The following is a 21,963-nucleotide window of genomic DNA, read 5'->3' on the forward strand; positions in this document are numbered from 1 at the left end:
GCCCCACCTGAAGACTGAACCTGGAACCTTTTGGGGGCTCCCTCACTGCACTGTGGGGCCCTTCCCCACATGAAGCCACTTCCCCCACTCTGGAATCTCAGCTTCCCCATTCTGCGTGCAACAGACTGGGCATAATGGTTGCAACTGGATTCCTTTTCTCTCTTGTACACCGCTGCTCACCAAGGGGTTGGGTAGAAGAGGTTTGTACCTCCCCAGGAATGGCCCACCTCACCTACAGCTTGAAGATTTCTTGGTGTAGCTGTCTCTCGTGCCTTTCACCCGTGTGGGGACAGACTGAGATTTAACAGGAAACCTGCCCATGGACAAATTTCTGACTATTGTGCAGCTGTAAAAAGAACCCCAACAGGAAAAACAACAATATAGGAAGCCAGGATTCAGAAGCTGCCCTAGATAAAGTCAGATCCTTCGCTCACCTTGCTCAGAGACAGGTGTTTCCTTTCAATACTGGGCAGTATGTTTGAGGCTCTTTGTAAATAATAAGCAACATAGTTGTTATGATTTTAGGTTAGGGAAAGGGAACAGCAGGTCTCTCCATGCCCTCGCACAGCATAGCCTTGCCCAACCTGGTGCCCTCCAGATGATGTTGGACTGCAAGTCCCATCATTCCTGACTTTAGGCCCTGCTGAGCAGGGCTGATGGGAGTTGGAGTCCAGCCACACCTAGAGGGCCACACACACTTCCCATCCCTAATCTAGCTCAATATTGTCAGCCTTGACCACCAGTGGCTCTCCACCAGGGATTGAGTATGGGATCTTCTGTATTGAAAGTAAGTGTTCTTCCACTGAGCTACCCTGAAAACATTGCTGGGGTCTTTAGAAGATGTTTAAATAATTATACAACCTTCTGTAGGCATCTGAAGGCAACCCTGTATCGGGAAGCTTTTAATCTATTGCGTTTTTGTATATTCTGCTGGAAGCTGCCAATAATAATAATAATAATAATAATAATAATAATAATAATAATAATACCACCACCATGTTAAAACACTGGTCCCAGGTATGGGGAACCTATGGCCAACCAGAAGCTGAACTATAACTCCCATAATCCCTGGCCATTGGTCATCCTTGCTGAGGCTGATAGGAGTTGTAATTCAGCAACATCTGGAGAGCTAAAGGTTCCCTGCACCTGGTCTATGCTGCAGGCCTGTTAGTGGTTCTCTAGGGTTTCAGGCCTGGAGATACTAAGGTTGCATCTTCATCCAGGATGAGGAACCTGCAGCCCTCCAAATGTCGCTGGATAACAAACCACACCCACCCAAAATAGTAGCAGCAGAAGCAAGAAGATAAAATAGCAAATACCCAGCTGGGCCAAAATAAAACCGTGCACTCAAAGCAGCTTTGACCAGTCACAAAAGCTTTCTGGAAAAAAACACCAAGGTTTCACATGGCAACCAGAGGTATACACAACAAATTGCCTTGGCAAAATACCCAGTTTATCTGGCCTAGTACTGTTGACACTGGCTGGCAACAGCTCAGAGAGGGGTCTCTTCCAGACGTACCTAAGAAATGCATGCAGTCTGCATGCAAAGCCTGTGTTCTGCTGCTGGGGCCAAATCTGTGTGCTTTAAAACTGCTGTCAAAGAAGAAGGAACACAAGGGAGATGAATGGCAGGAAATTACCTTTTGCTGCATACCACGCCCGAGGTATCCCTTCTGCAGGAACTCTTCCCTAGGCTGTTGAGACTGGCACCCCAGGCCTCTGAGAAGGGAAATACCTGCTCCCTCCACCCAGTTCCTGTCCAATTGTGTAATGCTGTGACATGAGGAGAAAAGGAAATTCCTACCCAGTGGCGTTGGCTCTGGGCTCTCAAGTATGAGCAAACTTATCTGTGGCTCCCCTTACTCAAGTGGTACAGCATCGGGCGACAGCAGCTGTCCTGCAGATGGCTTTGCATGGTTAATCAGCCCTGGGATAGCTCATTCGGTAGAGCACAAGACTCTTAATCTCCGGGTTGTGGGTTCGAGCCCCAGGTTGGGCAAAAAGATCCCTGCCTTGCAGGGGGTTCAACTAGATGACACTACGCTACAATTCTGTGATTCTGTGCATGAGCTCCTCTACTCTAGTGTAAAGTATATGTGTGATGCTCGTCACCACCTGATCAAGCCGTTCCTGCTTCTGGCTTGCCAGCAAGCAAAGCCTTGCTTTCCAATTCCCATCCATTCCCAAATAGTGACCTGCCTTCCAGCCTTGAATTATACATCCTGTGAGAAAGGCAGGAGAGTCCCAGTTCAAATTTCAATGACAGCAATGAACTCAGGGGGTGGGCTTGCCCTGAAGCCAGTCTCTCTCTTACCATCTGCACTATGGGGGCAAGAAAGTGACCCACCTTACAGGGTTGTTGTAAGGACTGAGATTGTACAAGGGAAGTGCTCTGAACAGTCTAAAGCACTATATAAATAAATTCTAACAATGCAAGCCTATGCATATCTAGGCGGAAGCGAGTCCCATTTAGTTAAATGAGATTTACCCCCAGCAAAGCGTACATAGTATTGCAGCCTTCTTCTCTTATTTGCTTTCCTCACAAAAGTGACCTGAAACAACTACCAAAAATAGTATAAACACTGTAACCAATTATGACAAACACAGCCAATAACAGCCGTTTGGAATATTCGTGACTAGTTTGCACCCAGGTGGCCCATCTATGGACAAGGTGGGATTTTAATTTAATTTTTTTGAAAAAAAAATAACAACACACACACTGATTATTTTATAATCAGCCAGTATAAGAAGCTTCTGTTCATCCGTGGCCACAGAATGCTTGCCTGGAGATAACAAGAGCTCATCACTTCCAGGAAATACTGGAGATCAGATCTGATCTGATTTGATTTCTACACAGCTGGAGAGTCCTGAACGCAGGTGCCAGGTTAAGGTGCTGCTATTTTTGCGGGCATTTTAACAGTAGTGTTGGGAAGGTGCTGCTATATTCTAAACCAGGGGAATCCATACTGCTGGGAGGGGCGAGTGCTCCTGCTTTTGGGCTTCAACGCAGACATCTGGTTGGCCTCTGTAAAAGAGCAGAATGTCACACTAGATGGGACTTAGGTCTGACGCAGCAGGCTCCTCTTAAATTCTTAATAAATATCTCTTCCACCTTCCCCGCTGCTTTTTACTCTGTCTCCTAGCTCCTTTCTGGGGTTCCTGTTGCATCCAGTAGATCCAGACCTACCTTCTGCCCACAGTCCCAGCGTGAGCTCCGTGCCCAAGTCATTCACCTTGGTGAGCAGGTAAGCTCTCAGCAGCCCACCTCTCTGGGCACCGTGAAGGCAGGACTCGGAATGCAAAGCCAGATGCGAAGCCAGGTGCGGACGCCATTTGGGTTGATGTCAGCTGGCTCTGCCTGGCAGCGATTTGGAAAGAGGCATTTGGAGAAAGGATTGGGGTGCTGAATTATTGATGCGCATCAATATCCCGAGTAATAGACTCCCCTCTCTCCCCAGCGCTCAGGTTTCACGGGATGCGATTTCCCCAGACTACAGCGCTCTAAAGCTTCGGATCTGGGTTTTTAAGCCACACATGAAAAACCTTGCTCTTAGGGCTCTTTGACAGGGGCAACAGCTAAAAATGCAGCAAGGGCAAGCATATCTGCTTGCATGCCATCTATGAACCATGTCACCTTCTCACAGGTGCTTGGAAGGTTGCTATAAGCAGGACTTGGAAACAAATGGTGTGTGTGTGGGGGGGGACTGCCCCAGTGAGGCCTGCAGCCCACTCTGCGAGGAGGATGAAGTCAGTGTCAAAAGCTGCCAGCATCCTTATGGCTTCCTGAAGTTAATGAGCCCTGCTTCGCTTTCTGTTGCTGGTTCCCAAATTCCCTTTAACAACACACGGAGGTGGACGTGGAATCAATTGAGTGCTGGAAAAAGCCTCTCGTAATGCAGTTTCAGTTCAGGGCTAGTTTACAGAAATTCGCACAACAGTTTTGCCAGCCAACCTTCACACCCAAATTGCAAGAGAAGAAATGGGGAGGTGGAGAAGGGGGTTTTGAGCTGCAGATCTTGAGAACTGTGAGAGGAAGGCTCCTCCCCCGCCCACCTCCCACTTGCAGCATAGATGATACTAACCCAGTCAGATGGGCAGAGTACAACTAATGAAAATATTACAAAATTATTATTATTATTATTATTGCTGCCTGGAGAGGAGAGAATCTGTCAGTTGTGGTTCCTTTCAGTTTCCCAAGCTTCAGTTGAGCTTCCCATATTTCTGCATGGAAATCCCATTTCTCTTAATAGGTACATTTTGTATGCCATTTTTTCTCTCACTCACCAATTTTTTTCCCAAGTTTCTCCCTCTGATATACAGCGGTACCGCGGGTTACATACCGCTTCAGGTTACAGACTCTGCTAACCCAGAAATATTACCTCGGGTTAAGAACTTTGCTTCAGGATGAGAACAGAAATCGTGCTCCGGCGGCGCGGCAGCAGGAGGCCCCATTAGCTAAAGTGGTGCTTCAGGTTAAGAACAGTTTCAGGTTAAGTACAGACCTCCAGAATGAATTAAGTACTTAACCCGAGGTACCACTGTAATGCATTGTTGTGTGTTCTGCATTTCGGTGCATGCTCTCCCCTAATTTGTACCCAGGGGCAAAAGTGTGTGGAGCAATGAATGTAATTTTTACTTTTGTACTGTGGGCTAGTTTTGTTCACGCAACCCTCTCTGTCAGGCAGGCAAGAGGCGTTCGCAGAAGACCACATCAAAGCCATGCAAAAATTCCGCAAAGCAGGGGCAGTGAGGGGTATAGCCTGGGGAGAATGCCAAGGACTTAACAGAAACATGAGAGGCGGCATTTGTCTCCTGGACCCTTAGGGACTTCCACTGTTGACACTTCTCTCCACCACACGGTGTCCTGTATCTTCCAGGGATTCTTTAGCTGTGACACGCGTATTTGCAGGGGTTGTAACTAGCTGATCCTCAGGATCCCTTCCAACTCTCTGATGGGTCTTGCAGCAATCAGGGTCAGCCCCTGCGGGCCCCAGCAGGGCTCTCACACCTTGCAAAATGGCTCGAGCGCCGGCTGTGTTAGGAGCAGCCATTCATTATCTGGCCACCAGGGTCCGCTTTCGCAGTTCTGCTTTCGCTCTTGGAAAGTCTAGCAGGGAACAGCTGGGAGGGCTTGTGGGTCGCCGTGCCAACTGTGGTGGGTTTGTTCTAGTGTCTCGACTCGTGCGCACCAGGTGCGGTCCCGATCGCGTGCCCCGAGCACTGCAGTCGTGCAAAAACAGCCCGAGCCGCGGAGCCCCTCGCTGCCCCTTGGAGACACCGGCTCGTAGGCGATGAGCCGCGGTGCCAACTGGGTCACAAGCGGCGGAGCCGGCAGCTCCCTGAGCAATGCCCACAAGCGAGCACACGGGCTGGATCTGGCCTGCGTCCTCAGCCTCCACGTGGCTTCCTTCCTGATTCAACGAGATCCCTTTCATGTTGCTCAATGCGCTGCTAGTTTGACTCTCGCCACGCGCACCGCTTGCGCATTTTTTTCCTAGGGAGGAAACGCGAGGAGTTGCGTGAGATCAGCCGCCTCCTCCTCGCTGGCGTCTCACCAGCGGGCCCGGGCTCTGCTTCCAAAAGGGGCCGGGCTGGCAGTCGCAGATCCGGCCGAGAAGGTCGAGGCCGACCCCTTAATTGGCCTGAGGCGCCCTCTGCTGGACATCGCTCGGACTCTCAGCCACGCAAGCTCATTTCCGTAAGCGGCCGGCCAGCTGGTGACTCTTTCCCAGGTGAGAACCGGGAAAACAACGCGCGTGGCTTGAGGCCTCTTCTGCAGGTACTCTTTATATTTATATCGCATACAGTTCCACATATGTGTGTGTGTGTGTGTGTGTGTGAGGGAGGGAGGGGGGGGGACAGAACGTGCTTAGGCAAAGAAAAGTGATGGGAAAAACTTGGTCATTAGAAATTTGTTTCTTGATACATTTCTTTCCCACGGTTTATATACCAATTAACACTTTAGTTTCTAAGTGGCATGCAGAAGAGTTAGTCAGATACAGTAAAGATAAGAGCTAACACTAAAAGCAGAAAATTTACTTTAAGTGCATTGCTGGAAATAGTACATGGGTAGGCAAACTAAGGCCTGGGGGCTGGATCCGGCCCAATCGCCTTCTAAATCCGGCCTACGGATGGTCCGGGAATCAGCGTGTTTTTATATGAGTAGAATGTGCCCTTTTATTTAAAATGCATCTCTATAATTCGTTCCGGAGGTCCGTTCTTAACCTGAAACTGTTCTTAACCTGAAGCACCACTTTAGCTAATGGGGCCTCCTGCTGCACCGCTGGAGCGCAATTTCTGTTCTCATCCTGAAGCAAAGTTCTTCACCTGAAGTACTATTTCTGGGTTAGCAGAGTCTGTAACCTGAAGCGTATGTAACCCGAGGTACCCCTGTATTTTGCCCTGAATTGTGCCTTTAGGGCTATACCTCATCAAAATGCCTAGAGTGCAAGTTGTCCGGCGTTGCCATTCTCTGGCAGAATTCACCTTCCTCCCAGGGCCTCCAGAGGGACAATCTCTGGGTTCGAAGGATGGGTCTTTGGAACATAGGACACAAATAGAAAGGCCAAGTCAGGAGAACTTTCTGCGTGAGCAATCTGAGCTGGCCATTTATTCATTCAGTTGCATTCCTACCCCACCTTTTTCTCCAAGGAACTGAAAGTGGTGAACGTGGTTCCTCCACTCTTCATTTAAACTCCACAACAATCCTGTGAGGTAGGTCAGGCTGAGAGGCAGCAACTGGCCCAAGGTCACCCAGTCAGCTTCATGGCTGAGTTGGGATTTGAATCCTGGTCTCCCAGGTCCTAGTTTGACACTCGGACCACTACACCACTCTGGTACCACCTTCTTTGCTGGAAAACCTCTGGTAAAATAACTCTTTGCATGTTGTGAATGTGTATCAACTCCCTTTGGCCCGAACATGGAAGGAGGAGAAGGTTCAAGTTGTTTCTTTGAATGCCTTCATTGTCCCCCAAATCAGAAAGGCCAGAATATTACTAAGCGAAATGTGGCATTGCACCAACATGAAGCAAGCCGCTAGGGGAGTCTTCTCCAACCCAGTTCCCTTCAGATTACAGTTCCCATCAACCCCACCCACATGGCCAATGTGTACAAACATGGCATGCAGGAAACCCCAAATTCAATCCCTACTATCCTCAGGTAGGGCAAGTAATTTCCCCCTTCATTTTATTGTATTATCTTTTGGAAAACTGCTTTGAGGTTTTTTGTTTTTTGCAATTAAGTGGCACGTAAATTTTATGACACAAATAAAAATAAAATGACCCTAATCCCAAGGAGTCACTGACAATATAGCCACTGATATGTAGACAATCTTGAACTAGGCTGCAGGTGCCCTCCTGATATTGCTAGACTCGAACTCTCATCAGCCATAGCCAGCATGGCCAAAAATCAAGGATGATGGGAATTGTAGTCCAGCAACATCTGGAGGGCGCCAGGTTGGTGAAGGCAGCACTAGTGTGAGGACATGGGGAGCCTGCCTTCCATTTTCCCTCTTCCCCCAACCTTTTTCCTAAGATAACAATGGGGACCCTTCAGATGTTGTTGGACTAAAACTCCTATCATCCATGACCTTTGGGCGAGTCCCTGGGGGTGATGGGATTCGGATTCCAGCAGGTTTCCCATCCCTGCCGTATAATCATGATCATAAATGTAACGTTTATGGTTTACAAAGCGCCTCAGACATACTGCACAGTAATTATATCAGGCTCACAGTCTGAGAAGACAACACTGTGAGGAAAGGAGGAGGACAAGGACGTAAAGGGGAAGAAAAAAGATTATAGCAATTCATCATCTCAATATAAAAAAGGAAAAGGCAAGAAACCAGAGTGCAGGCTTCCCACTGATGAAGTTGTCTGTACTGGGAAGGAGCAGACGGGTCAAGCGCCTGTGTGCTTCACCCATTTGGGGAGAGCGTGTGAGATTGCTCACATTCTGAGGCCAGACAGAAACATTCCTAGCCAGCAGCATCTCTTGGGTTCCAGATTTCACTGGGAGAGGAAGTGTGTCACTGAAATTGTTAATGTGTGATTGCGACCACATCACAGTGCTCCACTGACCCACAGGTGCTCAACTGGATTCCTGGTATCCATACTCTCCATTGTAAACAGATCACCACCACCGTCAGATTCTTTTTCATTCCAGAATGGGTTTCTGATTGAACACCTGACTAAGCAAGGTGGGTGCACCTGGTGCCATGGTGGTCCTTATCACATCACAAGAGGGATGGGGGCCTGTGGGTCTCTAAACGCAGCTGGACTCCAGCCCCCATGAGTCCCAGCAGGCAGTATGGCCAATGGTCAGGGGTGGTGATCGGAGCTGTTGTCCAGCAACATCTGGCAGGTTCCAGATCTCCCAGCCCTGCACCACAAAGATCATAAACTAACCCTCCTAAGATCATAGAATTGTAGAGTTGGAAGGGGCCGCAAGGGTCCTCCTGCAATGGATGCAGGTTTAAAGCATCCATGACAGATGGGCATCCAACCTCTCCTTAAAATCCCCCAAGGAAGGAGAGTCCACAACTTCCTGAGGGAGTCCATTCCACTGTCAAACGGTTCTCACTCTCAGAAAGTTCTTCTGGACTCCTTTCTTGTAACTTGAAGCCATTGGTTCAGGTCCCAACCTCTGGAGGAAACGAGCTTGTTCCCTCTTCCATGGGACAGCCCTTTAGATATTTGAAGATGGCTATCGTATCTCCTCTCAGTCTCCTCTTTTCCAGGCTCAACATGCCCAGCTCCTTCAACTGCTCCTCATAGGGCTTGGTTTCCTCTTCCTTCTTAGCTCTTCTTTCCTCACATTTGGTATCCCATGATGCACTTGGGACCCAAGCAGCAGCAGCCTTCTTCGAAACTCAAAAGCAGTGAAGGGTTTTCCAGCAGGTGTTTTAAGCTGACCCTTCAATGCCCAGTTTAGCAGCCAGGATCTAGACCGGGCCAGGAAAAGAGTAACGCAGAAAAGGGAGATTTAGCCCAGATATTACTGGAGCGAAACCTCATTTCTTGAATGAATTGCAGAGGGCAGGCCTGACAAAAGACATCTGAGTTAGGAGGTGAAATATCACACAAGCACCCGGTAAATAAAATCAGCCGGATTAATTTCTTCTCTTCTCTTCTCCTGCCCCGGCCCGGCTCTCCCAACATGATGCTCAATTCATCATCAAGCGTACAGCACACAACGATTTTCCACAGGAATTGAAGCACTTATGATAAAATGTTGCCAGCTCCAGCTACATTATTATAAAAACAACATCTAATTTATGGCGTTGGAGTGCCAAGGCATTTCTTCACTGTAAGTCACCCCTGCCTAGGATGGGCTATAAAACCGCGAGGCACAATGGCTTTCCTCGCCGCTTGCGATATCGCAGCAATCAACCAGAAATATTTCCCACTGTGGAAATTAGCGCTGATTAAATTCCATAGCCCGATCTAATCACAGCAAAAGGTATTTTGACAAAACAGCACATTTTCGAGGTAGGAATTCAACAGTAGGCTCAACATTTAGGCAACAGAAAATTTTAGGCGGCCTCATATCATCAGTACTTAGGCATTTGCTTTGTCCTGCTGAAACGTGCCAGGAGTTTGAAAATGTATGTTACATCAAATGGCAGCTTTTTTACTGTCTGTCAGGGTTCAACCCACTTTTCCAAGTTCCATCACTTAGACTGGAGGGTCTCCCATTCCAGCATACTATTGACACTTTTTATTGAGGCCCAGTAAATTGACCACCCAAAGCCAGACTTTTGCCTCTTAACAGTCATAATGTCATAGTAGGAGGATGCCGTAACGGTCACTATAATCATGGAGACTAGATTCCCCATATCTACGTAGTTTTGATTTCATTAGGAGAAATGTCCCAATGGTAAAAAGGGCCATTTGACACTGGGTCAGGCTGTCTTGCCTTCACAGAGCCTGAATGCCCACCTATCAGCAGTGCTGTGGATTCCTGCACTGAAGGTTGGGACAGATGACTGCCAAAGACCCTTCCAACTCTAAAATCCAGTGATTCTGTCTCGTGGGTCTGTTTATTTTAATTAGTTTCTATTAAAGGTGTTCTTCTGTTACAAAACAGACAAATAAGTGGAGAAAAGTGCAGTTGGGGCGGGGAGGGATGGGGAGGTGTTGTTCTTTCATTCTGTTGCATAATGTTAGCGTAGGGTTTGTATCAGCATCATGTGGATTGGTCCTTTGTTTATGCTGGTTGCAGAAGTGTGGCTGCTTTGCATGTTTATTTGAGGGGGTGGGTTGGTTGTTGGGTCAGATTAGCCATACAGTCATATCTCGGGTTGAAGTAGCTTCAGGATGAATATTTTTGGGTTGTGCTCCATGGCGACCTGGAAGTAATGGAGTGTGTTACTTCCGGGTTTCGCCGCTCGTGCATGCGCAGACGCTCAAAATGACTTCACGCGCATGCGCGGAAGTGGCGAAACGCAACTCGCAGACGAGCAGTCGCATGTTACATTCACTTCAGGATGTGAACAGGGCTCCAGGACGGATCCCGTTCGCATCCAGAGGTAACACTGTATTGATTTGTATGCTGTGGGGGGGATAGGTCATTGTCCTGTTGTGCTGTGTTATGTGATAAAGGGGAACCACACTGGGGTGAAGATGGCCTCCTTTGCTTGTCCCCATGCTAATTTAAGTTTGTTGGTTAACTTTTCTAGTAGGGCAGTTTTGGTACCACTGGTCTATCGCATGCTCACTCCTGATCTCGCGGGCCTGTTCTGAGGCCAATATGGGATAAACCCCCTCCATACTCCCCTTTTTGAGACCATAATGCAATTGGTAATAATGAGGGAATCAGATCCTGTGACTTTTCTCTCAGGTGGTCTCAGCCTGGAGAAGTACACCCAAAAGAGCAAGGGCTCGTTAAAGAGACCCAAAAGAAACCAGTCGCAGCACTGATATCCGCATCCCAATTCCACCCGGCTGCATTTTAAGAGGGAACGAGAGAAAGAAAAATGTTTTGGATCCAGTTCCCAGCTCCGTTGGCAGGTTGGGGGTGACACGTCGAGTACTTTCACCATTTTATGGCCAGGTTTTGGCAGGAAAGGAGCAGCTAAATTATACCCTTAGGGAAAACAGACAGATTTAACAGCCCATGGTTTCCTGGCGCCCGGCCCAGAGTGCCTTCCCTTAGCTCAGAGGGCATTGCTCTGTCTGCACCATGGCACCAGGCAAAGTAACAGGAGAGCTGGCAATGTCAGCCTGCAAGGTTTGACAGAAGAGACAATAGCACGTCGCTCATGCAGCAGCTCAGATAAGGCTCTGACAAGCCAGGAATATGGGTGTAATTTAGATCAGTGTTCCTGGAACCTGAGTGGCGCTGAAAAATAGTTTTGACATTTCCAAAGAGAGTTGAGCAGACATAAGCACATCACTTAATAGATGAGTGTGTGAAAGGGCCAGAATAGCAGGTGGGAATGGGATATAGCAAAAGGCAATTTAGCAAGGACCTCTCTCCAATATTCTGGTTTGCTGCAAGCCAGCTTTTAATGTGGGGGAATAGGCAAGAATACAACACCCCTCCCCTCCTCATACACAGCCTGAAGTGGTGCACAGCTCTTGAGTTCACCCACTTCAGTCTATTATTTCATTCTGTGTAATGCTGGGAAGTGGAACCTGTGCCCATCCCATGTGTTTTTGGATTTCAGTGCCCATTATCCTTGACCCTTGGCCATGTTAGCCAGTACTGATGGGAATTGGGAGTGCAACATCACCAGGAGGAACAGAAGTTCCTCACCCAAAGTGTGAAGTATTGAAACTATTGTGGCAACACCAACATTGTCCCAGTTTGGTGTTTCTAAACCAGCTCTAAGAAAAACCAGATGAGATGGTGAATCTATACCACAGATCTGTCCTTTTCTTCGTCTGCAAAAGAGACTTCCATTTTTCTGCCTCGTTTTCAGAATGCTTTAGAATTTGCTTAGACTTTTGATAGCTTACCTTGCAGAAGTGCAAAGGATGGCATCTTTCCATTTCCTCTCTGCAGCCTCCCTGGCTGCCAACATTTCCTGATCTGAAAAGCAGCTTCAAAGGAGGAGATGCCGCACGATGTCTTTCCCTGACCTTTAATGGAAGCACAGGCACCCAGGAGGGCTGCAGAGTGCAGAGAGATGATTTGTAGAATGAAAGAAAGGGACCCTCACAAATGCTACTCGGACACCTTGAAAGTAATCATGACAAAAACCTGCAACCCACGATGGGAATTTCACAAGAAAATGATCTACCTTTGACCATTTTCAAATGCAGTTTCTTTTCTCATTCATTGATAAATAATGGTGTGTGTGGGTGTGTGCAGGGGGAGAACAGGAGTAACTTGTTGAACTGCACTAATTTGCACAAGTGGTGGTGGGAGCCTCACATGATTGGATGCCCCACTGTGTGTCCACACACACAAACACTGATGGGATCCTGCAGTCATTTGACTTGATTTTGCATTTGAGTTCTGCAAAATACTGTGCCCCACCCCCCGCTAATTCCTGCATGGCCTTTTGTAAAACTAAACTAAAAAATCCAATAGTTTTTATTCTCTGGGGTCAGGGTATATACTGCATGCCCTATGCACATACGTGATCACTTTTAGTTTATTGGTTTTCAATGAGTCACAACATTCACTGCCACAGACAAATAGCTCCCTTCACAGAAACCTGGACTTCCTGAAATTGCAGAGCCATGCTCTTTACATGTGCGAAAAGTGTACCCATTTTGTAGAACATTTTAGACAATTGCAATGTGTTGTATTGTGGATCTGCCTTTGAAAACAAACTGCAGCCGGTCCTGAAGAGGGCGGCAAAAACATTAACTGGGACTGGAATAAGACCATCTTTACACCTCTCCTTTGCAGGCTGCACTGGCTCCCTGCATTTGGATCCAATTTAAAGTGCTGGTTTCAGTCTTGAAAGCCTGAAATGGCTTGTGATCAAGTTACCCAATGGAGCGTCTTTTCCTTTGTGCACCTGCCCAAACCTAAAGATCCTTGGTGGCTCTTTTCTGAGTGGCTCTGCCAAATAAATAGGTTAGGCAGGGCCTTTCTGGTAGTGGCACCCCTGGTAGGGAATGGTTTTTCCAGGGAGGTTTGCTTGCCATCATTTTCATGATCTCTTCTTGTTCTATGTAGCACTCCCATGAGAGAAGAACATGAACAAGCCCAAAACTACAGGGGGATGCACAGGTGAGTAATAACAGTATAAATAAGATTCTTTACAAAAAGCACCAGCATGGTGTCCAGATTTAATGCAATGGTAAAAGGTAGACAGTCCTATGCATTATTTGTAATAGTATATGTAATAAAACTCCACTAAATTGCATAAATATGTTCTGGGTTTTCCAATCCCCTGGAGACTTTCAGATTGTGAATCCCCACCCCCCATTGCCACATTCCCCACAATCTTACTTTATTACCTTTAGGCACTAGGTGAAAGACTATTGAATTCATCCAGGCTTTTTTAAGAAGTTGATGTTTCACAGCCTGGCTCTTTGTGTTTTAAATTCGGTTTTGATTATGTTCATTTTTAGACTCAACCCATTACAGTGCCCATTATTTTATACTTCAGTTTTGTTCTTATAATCTGAACAGCTGAGCAGTTTAGAAACTTCTGCTATGGGAATCAATATAAATGAAATAAATAAATCATGAGCCAGTCCTGTCATAGCAAGCAATTACTAATTTTCATCTAACATAGGCAGATCCCCACAGAAAGCAGGCTTGCATACAGGACTTGGAACTCAAACTGATGCTCACATATGTCACGGAAGTACAGCATATAATTTGCAGTTGCTTCCTGTTTTTTAAGCTGTGTTTGTTGACATCTCTGGACACTACTTATGCAGAAGTCTTAAGGACTTTGATTTTGTGGGCTAAGTCACACTTCAGGTTACAATAAGGCCACTCAATTCAGTCTGTTCAATGTGCTTGATTGCATTTGATTTGGTCAGGTTAAGAACAGCATCTCAAGAGATCATCATGTCACTTAGCAACAATGGCTTGAAGATTTTCCTCCTGTAAAGGTAATTTTGAACTGTTAAGTCTACTGAAATGCTTTCCCCGGGTTTACAGGCAGGGAAAACATTGTACTGCATCTCTTTGAAAGACACATAAAAGGGAGGAAATCTTTTGAATATGTTGTGGTAATTCAAAGTGAATAGATAGCTACCTAAAACAGTAACCAGATATGGCTTTGCATCCTTTGTTGAAATCAGAATTTAATTCAGTGCCGGGGGAAAAACCACACCACATGATTTCTGAGCAAAAGCCGTGAAACTTACTATATTTTAGCAGGTCTGATATAAGCCAGAGATTACGAAGTCAGCTAAGATCTAGAGCAGTGATCCATAAGCCAAATTATTTTATCTGGCTATCATTTGTCTTACTACAGTTTAATCAAAGAATGATAATTTTTGTTCTGTTTCACTCATAGGGAAAAGAAGCAACGAGGCTGCATTTCTCAGCAGTGCTTGCTATTGTAGGCGAATTCAGGAAAGGAGCTGCTGCCAATCTGCATCTTGAAGGTATAATTCAGTAAGTACCGGTATATCCATTTCTTCTGTCGCCTCTTTCCTACAAATGGCAATTGTTTATCACCTGGACCCATTAGCACGAGTGGTTCAAGACCTTAGACTTCGTGTCTGGTAATACAGAAAAATATAAAAATGACAATCTCTTTATCCAGAGGCTCTGATTATGCAGCACCATTATTTCATGAGCAGGGAACCCGGTGGAGAACCTTGGTTGCTTGTACACAACATTTTATAGGACATTAGATCACAGGCACCAGTTCTCTCTTTATCACGCAATACTAATTTTCTGAATCAGAAAATTTCTGCTCTTTGTTCACAGCACAATGCAAATATTTTCTGTGTGTTTTACTGAAATGAGGTATTTTCTGACAGAATCAGTTACGTGGGAGAAGAAGAACAAGTCTGTGTGCATTGCTAAGAGTTTATTCTGAAGCTTTGCTTTGAGTCTTTGTCATAAAAGACAGTTTATCTTTACAACAAGTTATTAGAAACTGAGATGTTTTTTTATTTCTACTATTATAAAAGTAGAGCATAGGAGACTTTTCAGAGCCATCTTCAAAAAGCAGACCGATCTTTTTTGTATATAAACTGTACACAGAAAAAATAACAAGGCACTATACATTTTTGGGATAACAAAGTATATCAAAGTTGGATTTGGAGAGTTTCTCAAGAAACTCGTGTGATGACGCTTTGTTCAGTTTAGCACCTGAAGCAGCATTGAGACCAATTTGTTGCCTATTAAAAAGAGAAACCATTCAGAGATAGAGGGTGGGAAGACACAAAGAGAGAGTAAAAACATAATTGGTAGTTTAACTAATTCAGACCAAGCAACTGCACCGCCGAGCTACTTTTCTGAAAGTCCTTCTCGACTGAAGTCTTGAAAGTGAATAATACACATTGCATTGTTAAATACATCCTTGTCCTATGTGTTTTATATAAATATAAATTCTTTTTGAAAATCCACAGCTTTAAACAAAATAACACTTTACAAAGAGAACGTCTTCAAAACCCAAATGGCAAGTAGTGTAACGCAGCTAAAAACATCCGCCATTGCTGCCGCAGCAGCAGCCTGAGAAACTGCTGCTAAAGTACAAGGGGGAACACAATTCATCAGCTGTCAAATTGCCTTACCTCCCCAAGCAAAAGAGTTCTCTCACACATTTACAATATGACGTGATTTAAGAAGAGGCAGTAATCTACAGCCTTCCGGCGGTATCTTGTTGGCTTGGTGAAAGGGGGGGGGGGTGAGCGCAAGTTGGCCACGCTGCTGCTCTTTGTCCACGAGGTGCTGAAAATGACACAAGATCCCACTCCAGCTTTAGCCCTTAACTGCAACATGGCCAGGCTACTTAGAAGAGTCCTTTTGCCTTTTTGAGGTTCACCTGTTTCCAGGAAGGCAGTGTGTTGTATTCCTCTCTTGTCATCTGCAATCCAGCCTGCATTAAAAGGGTTGTTGAAGGGTAAGCATTAAGAAGTGTAAAAAAGAAGAATAGCAATGCAAAGAGTAATTATGGAGACATCTGTGAGAGGTGTATTCCCATTTACCTCAAAGTCTTCATCTGTAAGGTAGATTTCAAGATTTAGTGGATCCACACCCTCTGGGAGGGGCCTTGCTAAAAGTTCAGCCAATGGGTACAGCTTTTTGCATAGTTTGGCCAACACATCTTCCACAAGGATTATCTGGTTAGAAGCTTCAGCATCCTAGAAGGGAGGAAAAGATTTAGAAATCTCAAGTGGTTCAGAAAGAGATAAGCAGCCAAATGTTCTCTGCGGAGAAGTCAGGTGATAAACAAATTCCCCCCCCCCCCACACTGGCTCTTCAATCTGAAAGGAATTATGTTTGTATATACTTTATGGCTTAGCATTAAATGAAGAAACCAGGGCAAGCTTTGGGCTTGCATACAGTCTCCCTCCCTCCTTGCCTTCCATGATGGCTGGAAGTCAGGTGGCCAAGACACTTTTTTATTCCTTTTTCAATTAACTACTGTATTTACTTGAGCCTAATGCGCCATCGAATCTAATGTGCACCTCAATTTTTCAGAACCTTGAAACAAATAAAAAAAGTATTTGCTGGCAAATGTAAACGTGCCATGGAATCAAATGCGCACCTCAAATCCTACAACATAATTTGACCAAAAAAGGTGAGCATTAGATTTGACTAAATACGGTAGTTTAGCAATATTGTTTTTATTTTTCGTGCCATGGCCAGTGGATGGGTGGTGCCAGAAGCAGAAGTGGGTGGAGAAACAAATGTTAGTTTACTCGCACTTTGCAGTCACAACAGAGCCACTGTTTCATCTGAAAAAGCAGGTCTCTGAAATGTACATTTTACCCAAGGAGCTTTGTTTACTTCTTTTACAGATATGGCAGCCGATTTAGAACGAACCAGCCAAAAGAGGTGGCTCTCTCGAGGGAAGGTTCTTCTTAATTACCAAGAAAGTCCCCACATTGCCACTCCAGCTTTTGTGTAAGGCTTTGCATTTTAGACAAAAATGATGTGCTCTGTTTTGGAAAGGAAGCTCCAGCCACTGCACGCCTTGGCAGGTTTTCTGAGAGAGATAAGGAATAGCCAGGCCTCTGTTACTCAATCAGCTCAACAAAAACAAATATTTTAGCCAGACCTCTCAGTTCTTCAGACATAAAACATTTCCTTGCATCCTGGAAGCTTTATGTGTAGATGATAAAATCTCAGTCAAAATCCACCCACGCTGGTTCTTCTCCCCCTCAAATGCTTGAGGCTGCCTCTCCATGGTAATCCCCTGGCTTTTGCTGCTTCCCAGAACACCACCACAGCCACATCGCCAGCAGCGCAACGGAAAACGGAGAAAGATAATGAGAAAGGTTGATTTACCATTTCTGTAATCTCCGCAATGTCCTCTCTGTGTTCCCAGCTTGGAAACATATTGGTGAAGGTCAGAGGTTCAAGACCAGCGTGAATTAGGTAAGATTTGGGAGGTTTCTTCACATTTTTTCCTATACATAAAAAGAAATCAAAATAAATATGGAATACCTTGCCACCTTCTTCTAGACTTTTGTGAATTTTCCACTTATCTGAAAAAAAAGCTTTCTGTTGTAAACCTTTCTAGCAAAGTGTCCCGATTACCCAGGAATATGTTTTAAGGCTCTCTTTATCTCATAGGAACCTGTCTCATCCTTAATAGCAGCCTGTCTTTCCTGGATATTCCTTTTGTGGGCCCTAGCGATGAGGCCTTCTCAATTGCAGAATTCCATCCTTAGATGCAAAGTTGGTGTGGCAGAAAACCTGTGCATTCCAGAAGGTTGCTGGCCTGCAACTCCCACCCCTACACTTGGGAGATCCTTCTCACTGCTTTTAGATGGGTTCTGAAAACCTTTTTATTGCACAGGGTGGTGGTTTTTTTTGGTCTTCGATATATCCTGTTTTAATGAAAAGTGCATTTATTCGGTGTGAATTTTATATATGTGTGCATGTGTGTTTATGCACACCCACACAATTAATATTGCAATTGAAGTTAATTGAATTAAGTTGCTTTGTTGAAAAACAGAACACAAACAAACAAACTGAAATAAATCAATAAAAGCAGTTGCCTTTTATATAACAAGACAGAACACTGGTTGACTGATCCCAATATTTCCTACTTGGAATGGCTGTGGCCTTTCCTAACCCTGCTAAGAGAGGCTTAACCATAGTCTGCTTCAGACAAATTGGTCTGAAAGCATATGATGTGGTAGGCTTGCTGGAGCTACACAGGCCTGGGTCTACTTGTGCCCAGAATTGAGACCTCTTGCATTCTACCCTCAAGTGCTTGAGGAAGGAAAATGGATGTCACTGCCAAGACAAATGGGTTTTTTCCAACTAAGTTCTATTAACTAGACCTTTTGAAATTAATGGATCTCAGTTACCCATATCCATTAATTCTAATGAGTCTACACTGGGTACAGCCAAATGATTTTTATCCATTGCATATAGCTGCAGATAATAGCTACAAATATTCCCCAACATACAAGCATCAGACCCGCATGCTGAAGCTAGAAAATGTTTAGTGGAAGCTCTCTAAGTGCCTTTTTGAAAATATGGCAGTGCTTACCTTTGTGTAAGCAGCCGCTCATACCTACAGTGCAGTTTAATCTGCACGTGTGCAATTAAAAGTCTTCTGATGTTCTAACTACAACAGTGGAAGCTGCTTGAATTTGGCAGTGATGCCACATGTTTGACAAAAACCCAGACTCTGCAAATGTGCCAGTCTGGATAGAGTGCTTCCCTTTATCTCTCCCTGGCCTAGGCTCTTACAGTCTTCCTTAGGGTGTGTATCATTCTGCTAAGAAACCGTGCTGCAGAACGACAGCGGCAGCGGTACCTCTACAAGCCCCTGAGTCAAGCCTGCTGCCATCTGCCTGACTCCACCCCTTCACCTTTTTAATCTGTTTCTTTGTGATGGTATATGATGGCAAAGTTTTGGAAAAAGTTTAAACAGACAAGTTCAGCCATCACCCAATCTGGTTTAGCTCTCATTATTAATGTACAGTGGTACCCCGCAAGACGAACGCCTCGGAAGACGAAAAACTCGCTAGACGAAGGAGTTTTTCGTTTTCTTAGCTGCTTCGCAAGACGCATTTCCCTATGGGCTTGCTTCGCAAAACGAAGCTTGCCCCACAAGCTCCGGGGATAGCGGGGAAGCGCAGCGCGTCTTCCCCGCTGTCCCAGGACTTCTTTTGAAGCAAGTGGCGGCGGGGAGAAGATCGCTTCTCCCCGTTGCCAGCCCCGCAATCTCCGGACCCCTTTTGAACCAAGGGGCGGCAATGGGGAGAAGCGATTCTCCCCGCTGCCCCTTCCCTTGCTTTAAAACAGGTCCGGGGACAGAGGGGAAGGCGCGCGGCGCTTCCCCTCTGTCCCCGGACGGTCTCCATAGGAACGCATTGATTGATTTTCAATGCATTCCTATGGGAAACCGTGCTTCGCAAGACGAAAAACTCGCAAGAAGAAAAAACTTGCGGAATGAATTAATTTCGTCTTGCGAGGCACCACTGTATATATTTTGTGGTTGCCATCTGTCTGTCTTGAGCCAATGGAATACATATGAAAATCATTCCAAATGGAACAGTACAGTATATATTCAATACATTTCTATTGTGAGATTCACACCAAGCTGGAAAAGTAATCATATTGGGGGTGTTTTTTACAGCACTCTGAAGACAAAGCATCTTAATCACAGCATAATATTTTATAGACTGGAGCCTAACTGCATTAATACATAAAACAAACTAGATAGATGGTTAGGTACGGATGCACATGGGCTCAGGAACAGTGGAAGGAAAGCCAACTCAACAAGGCAAGACTTGTTGTTAACAAAAGGGCAATAACACACCCTGGCAGCAATAATGCAAGATGTAATCTAGTCTTATATCTGCATCTGCTGAAACAAAGCATGAATTCTCAATGGCAGCTGTTAACACCAACTGGGTTTCCCCAGCCCCCTAGGAGAGAATCACCCATAATCCTTATTTAAACCTGGAGAGATATAGTGTCAACTTCGTTAGTGGAATCTAATCCTGCATCTCCTCATTAAGTGTCCATCAAAATACATCAGGCACAGGACATCCAGAGAGATTAAGAAGCAGAACATTTTAATTTCCTTGAACATTTTGATTCTGACTTTATAGGTCACTATATTTAAGCAGAAAAGGTTGAGGTGACTCTTAGAAACAGTTAAACGCAATTAGGTTTGCTGTAGCTATCAGAAGGTTTGCAGAAAGTCTGCTCGTTAACTGCAGCAAGCTGCTTGTAAAGTAGTATTTTATTAATGAATTAAAATAATTGATTTAAATAATGATTACCTAGACACAAGCTTTTTTTAGTGATGGGAATGCACGATCAGGCAGCTGAATTCTCTTTATAACAGATGAGAGCCATGGAAATGTTGGGGAACTTTGCCTTGGCTTAGAGCAATGATAGGCAGGGGAAGGGAGAAAAACACTCCCACAGGGGCTAAGTGCCCCCACCTCCCACTTTAGGCAAGCCACACATATTCAGTCTCTATTTGCAAATCCTTGGTGTTCTGCCTTAAAAAGGAGAGTTGTGGGAGTGAAAGAATAGTGCAAGGCATGTAGCACCTTCTTTCAGGAGTTATAGAAACCGACAAAGACCAATGTGTACAATGCAGTAGCTACACAGGGCAGACAGCCAACATCATCTGCTACCAGGCCAGGTAGCACTGAACAACCTGGTTCCAGGATATCTCAAAGGGCCATCTGAGCCCTTTTATCCCAGCTCAGTCACTGAGATTGTTCGGAGGAGGGCTGCTAGTTGCCCCCTGTGCTGCAGAATCCTGGCTACCTTCAACTAGGCATTTAGTGTGGAGCAAATACTCTTCTGGTGAAGATTCAGAAGGCATCTTCGCTACCAATTTCCATATGTGTCTTGAAGACCTTATGCCAGCTGCTTAAATTTTTCCAAGATGAGCCTGTGATTTTAATGACTATTTTCACTTTTCAAACAGTGTTTTATGCTTTATTGTACTAATAATTGTTGTATAGCAGCCTGGTATTCTATTTGAAAGGGAGTGGGGGAGTCTAGAAACATTTAACATATAAATAAATGTCATCCTGCCCTAGGCTCAAACTTGGTATAATCAAGCTCCAAGAGACCCAAGTCATACTTGGGCCCCAAGCCAACGTCTGGGATACACTAGCTGGAAGTGTGCTGTGAACTCAGTGTTAGAGGAAACATGGTGCTTCAGCCAAAAATAACAAACCTGTGTCTGTCCTCCACCCCCACAGCCATAACATGTGTTGCAACCTACCCCGTGTCATTCTGACATGTGTTTTCCTCCTGTCCCTGCTCCACATCACTGGCTGCTGGAGATGAGGACAGGGAAAGCCACAGCAGAATGAGAGGGATGGGGAATCTCAGCACACCCCACATCCCCGCTCTTTCTGGGATGCAACAGGGTCCTCCTCTGCCAGCAAGCATTGACTTTGTATGAGATGCACATCCCAACACAAATGCTCCTGAATCTGTTATTACCTTTGCAGTACTGGAGGACGGTCTCCATGGCACATTTCCTGTCCGAGGCCCAGCGGATTCGAGCTGATCCGGCTATTTTATTTTCCACAGGCCACCAGCCTTGCCAGAGGTACACTTCATGGTGATTGTCAACAAGGAAGAGAGCTGCACAGGTTAAGAGACAAAGATTCTAAACATTGCACGCTTGAGTGTGTGAGAGAGAGGGTGTACCGTATCTTCAGCACTCCCATTTCATACATAATAAAGAGTCTGGTGTGGTACCAGAACCTGACACACTGGATTTGGGTCGAGTTCCCACTTCTGCAGCAAACACATTATGCCACTCTCTGAGTTTTCCATATAAAAATGGCACTAAAACTGTCACCAGCATCTCCTCACAGTGCTTTTTATGAGACAAACAAGATGAAAATGGCAAAGCACTTTGCATTC

At 45.4% G+C, this 21,963-nt stretch overlaps 1 protein-coding gene and 1 long non-coding RNA gene across 15 annotated transcripts in view; one reads left to right on the forward strand and one right to left on the reverse strand.

Moving 5' to 3' along the window:
- Nucleotides 1-4,540: 4,540 nt before the first annotated feature.
- LOC144329302 (uncharacterized) lies at nt 4,541-21,812 on the forward strand. Of its 3 annotated transcripts, XR_013394790.1 has the most exons (5): nt 4,541-5,779; nt 13,132-13,185; nt 14,432-14,532; nt 16,893-17,472; nt 17,671-21,812. It is a non-coding gene; the product is annotated as an uncharacterized LOC144329302 (long non-coding RNA). The 3 variants fall into 3 exon arrangements; XR_013394789.1 differs by lacking the exon at nt 17,671-21,812 and having other exon boundaries at nt 4,559-5,779; nt 17,312-17,553; XR_013394788.1 differs by lacking the exon at nt 17,671-21,812 and having other exon boundaries at nt 4,565-5,779; nt 16,893-17,553.
- SVIL (supervillin) overlaps nt 14,939-21,963 on the reverse strand; it is a 143,931-nt gene continuing 136,906 nt past the window's right edge. For all 12 annotated transcript variants that reach the window (XM_077936794.1, XM_077936790.1, XM_077936788.1 and 9 more), the window contains 4 exons: nt 21,535-21,678; nt 17,383-17,504; nt 16,077-16,232; nt 14,939-15,967 (listed from right to left, as the gene is read on the reverse strand). In XM_077936794.1, the coding sequence (XP_077792920.1) occupies nt 15,881-15,967; nt 16,077-16,232; nt 17,383-17,504; nt 21,535-21,678 (509 nt within the window). In that variant the 3' untranslated portion in view covers nt 14,939-15,880. The remainder of the gene's footprint in view (nt 15,968-16,076; nt 16,233-17,382; nt 17,505-21,534; nt 21,679-21,963) is intronic.

The sequence above is a fragment of the Podarcis muralis genome, chromosome 12 (genome assembly GCF_964188315.1).
Source record: "Podarcis muralis chromosome 12, rPodMur119.hap1.1, whole genome shotgun sequence".
NCBI classification, from domain to species: domain Eukaryota; kingdom Metazoa; phylum Chordata; class Lepidosauria; order Squamata; family Lacertidae; genus Podarcis; species Podarcis muralis.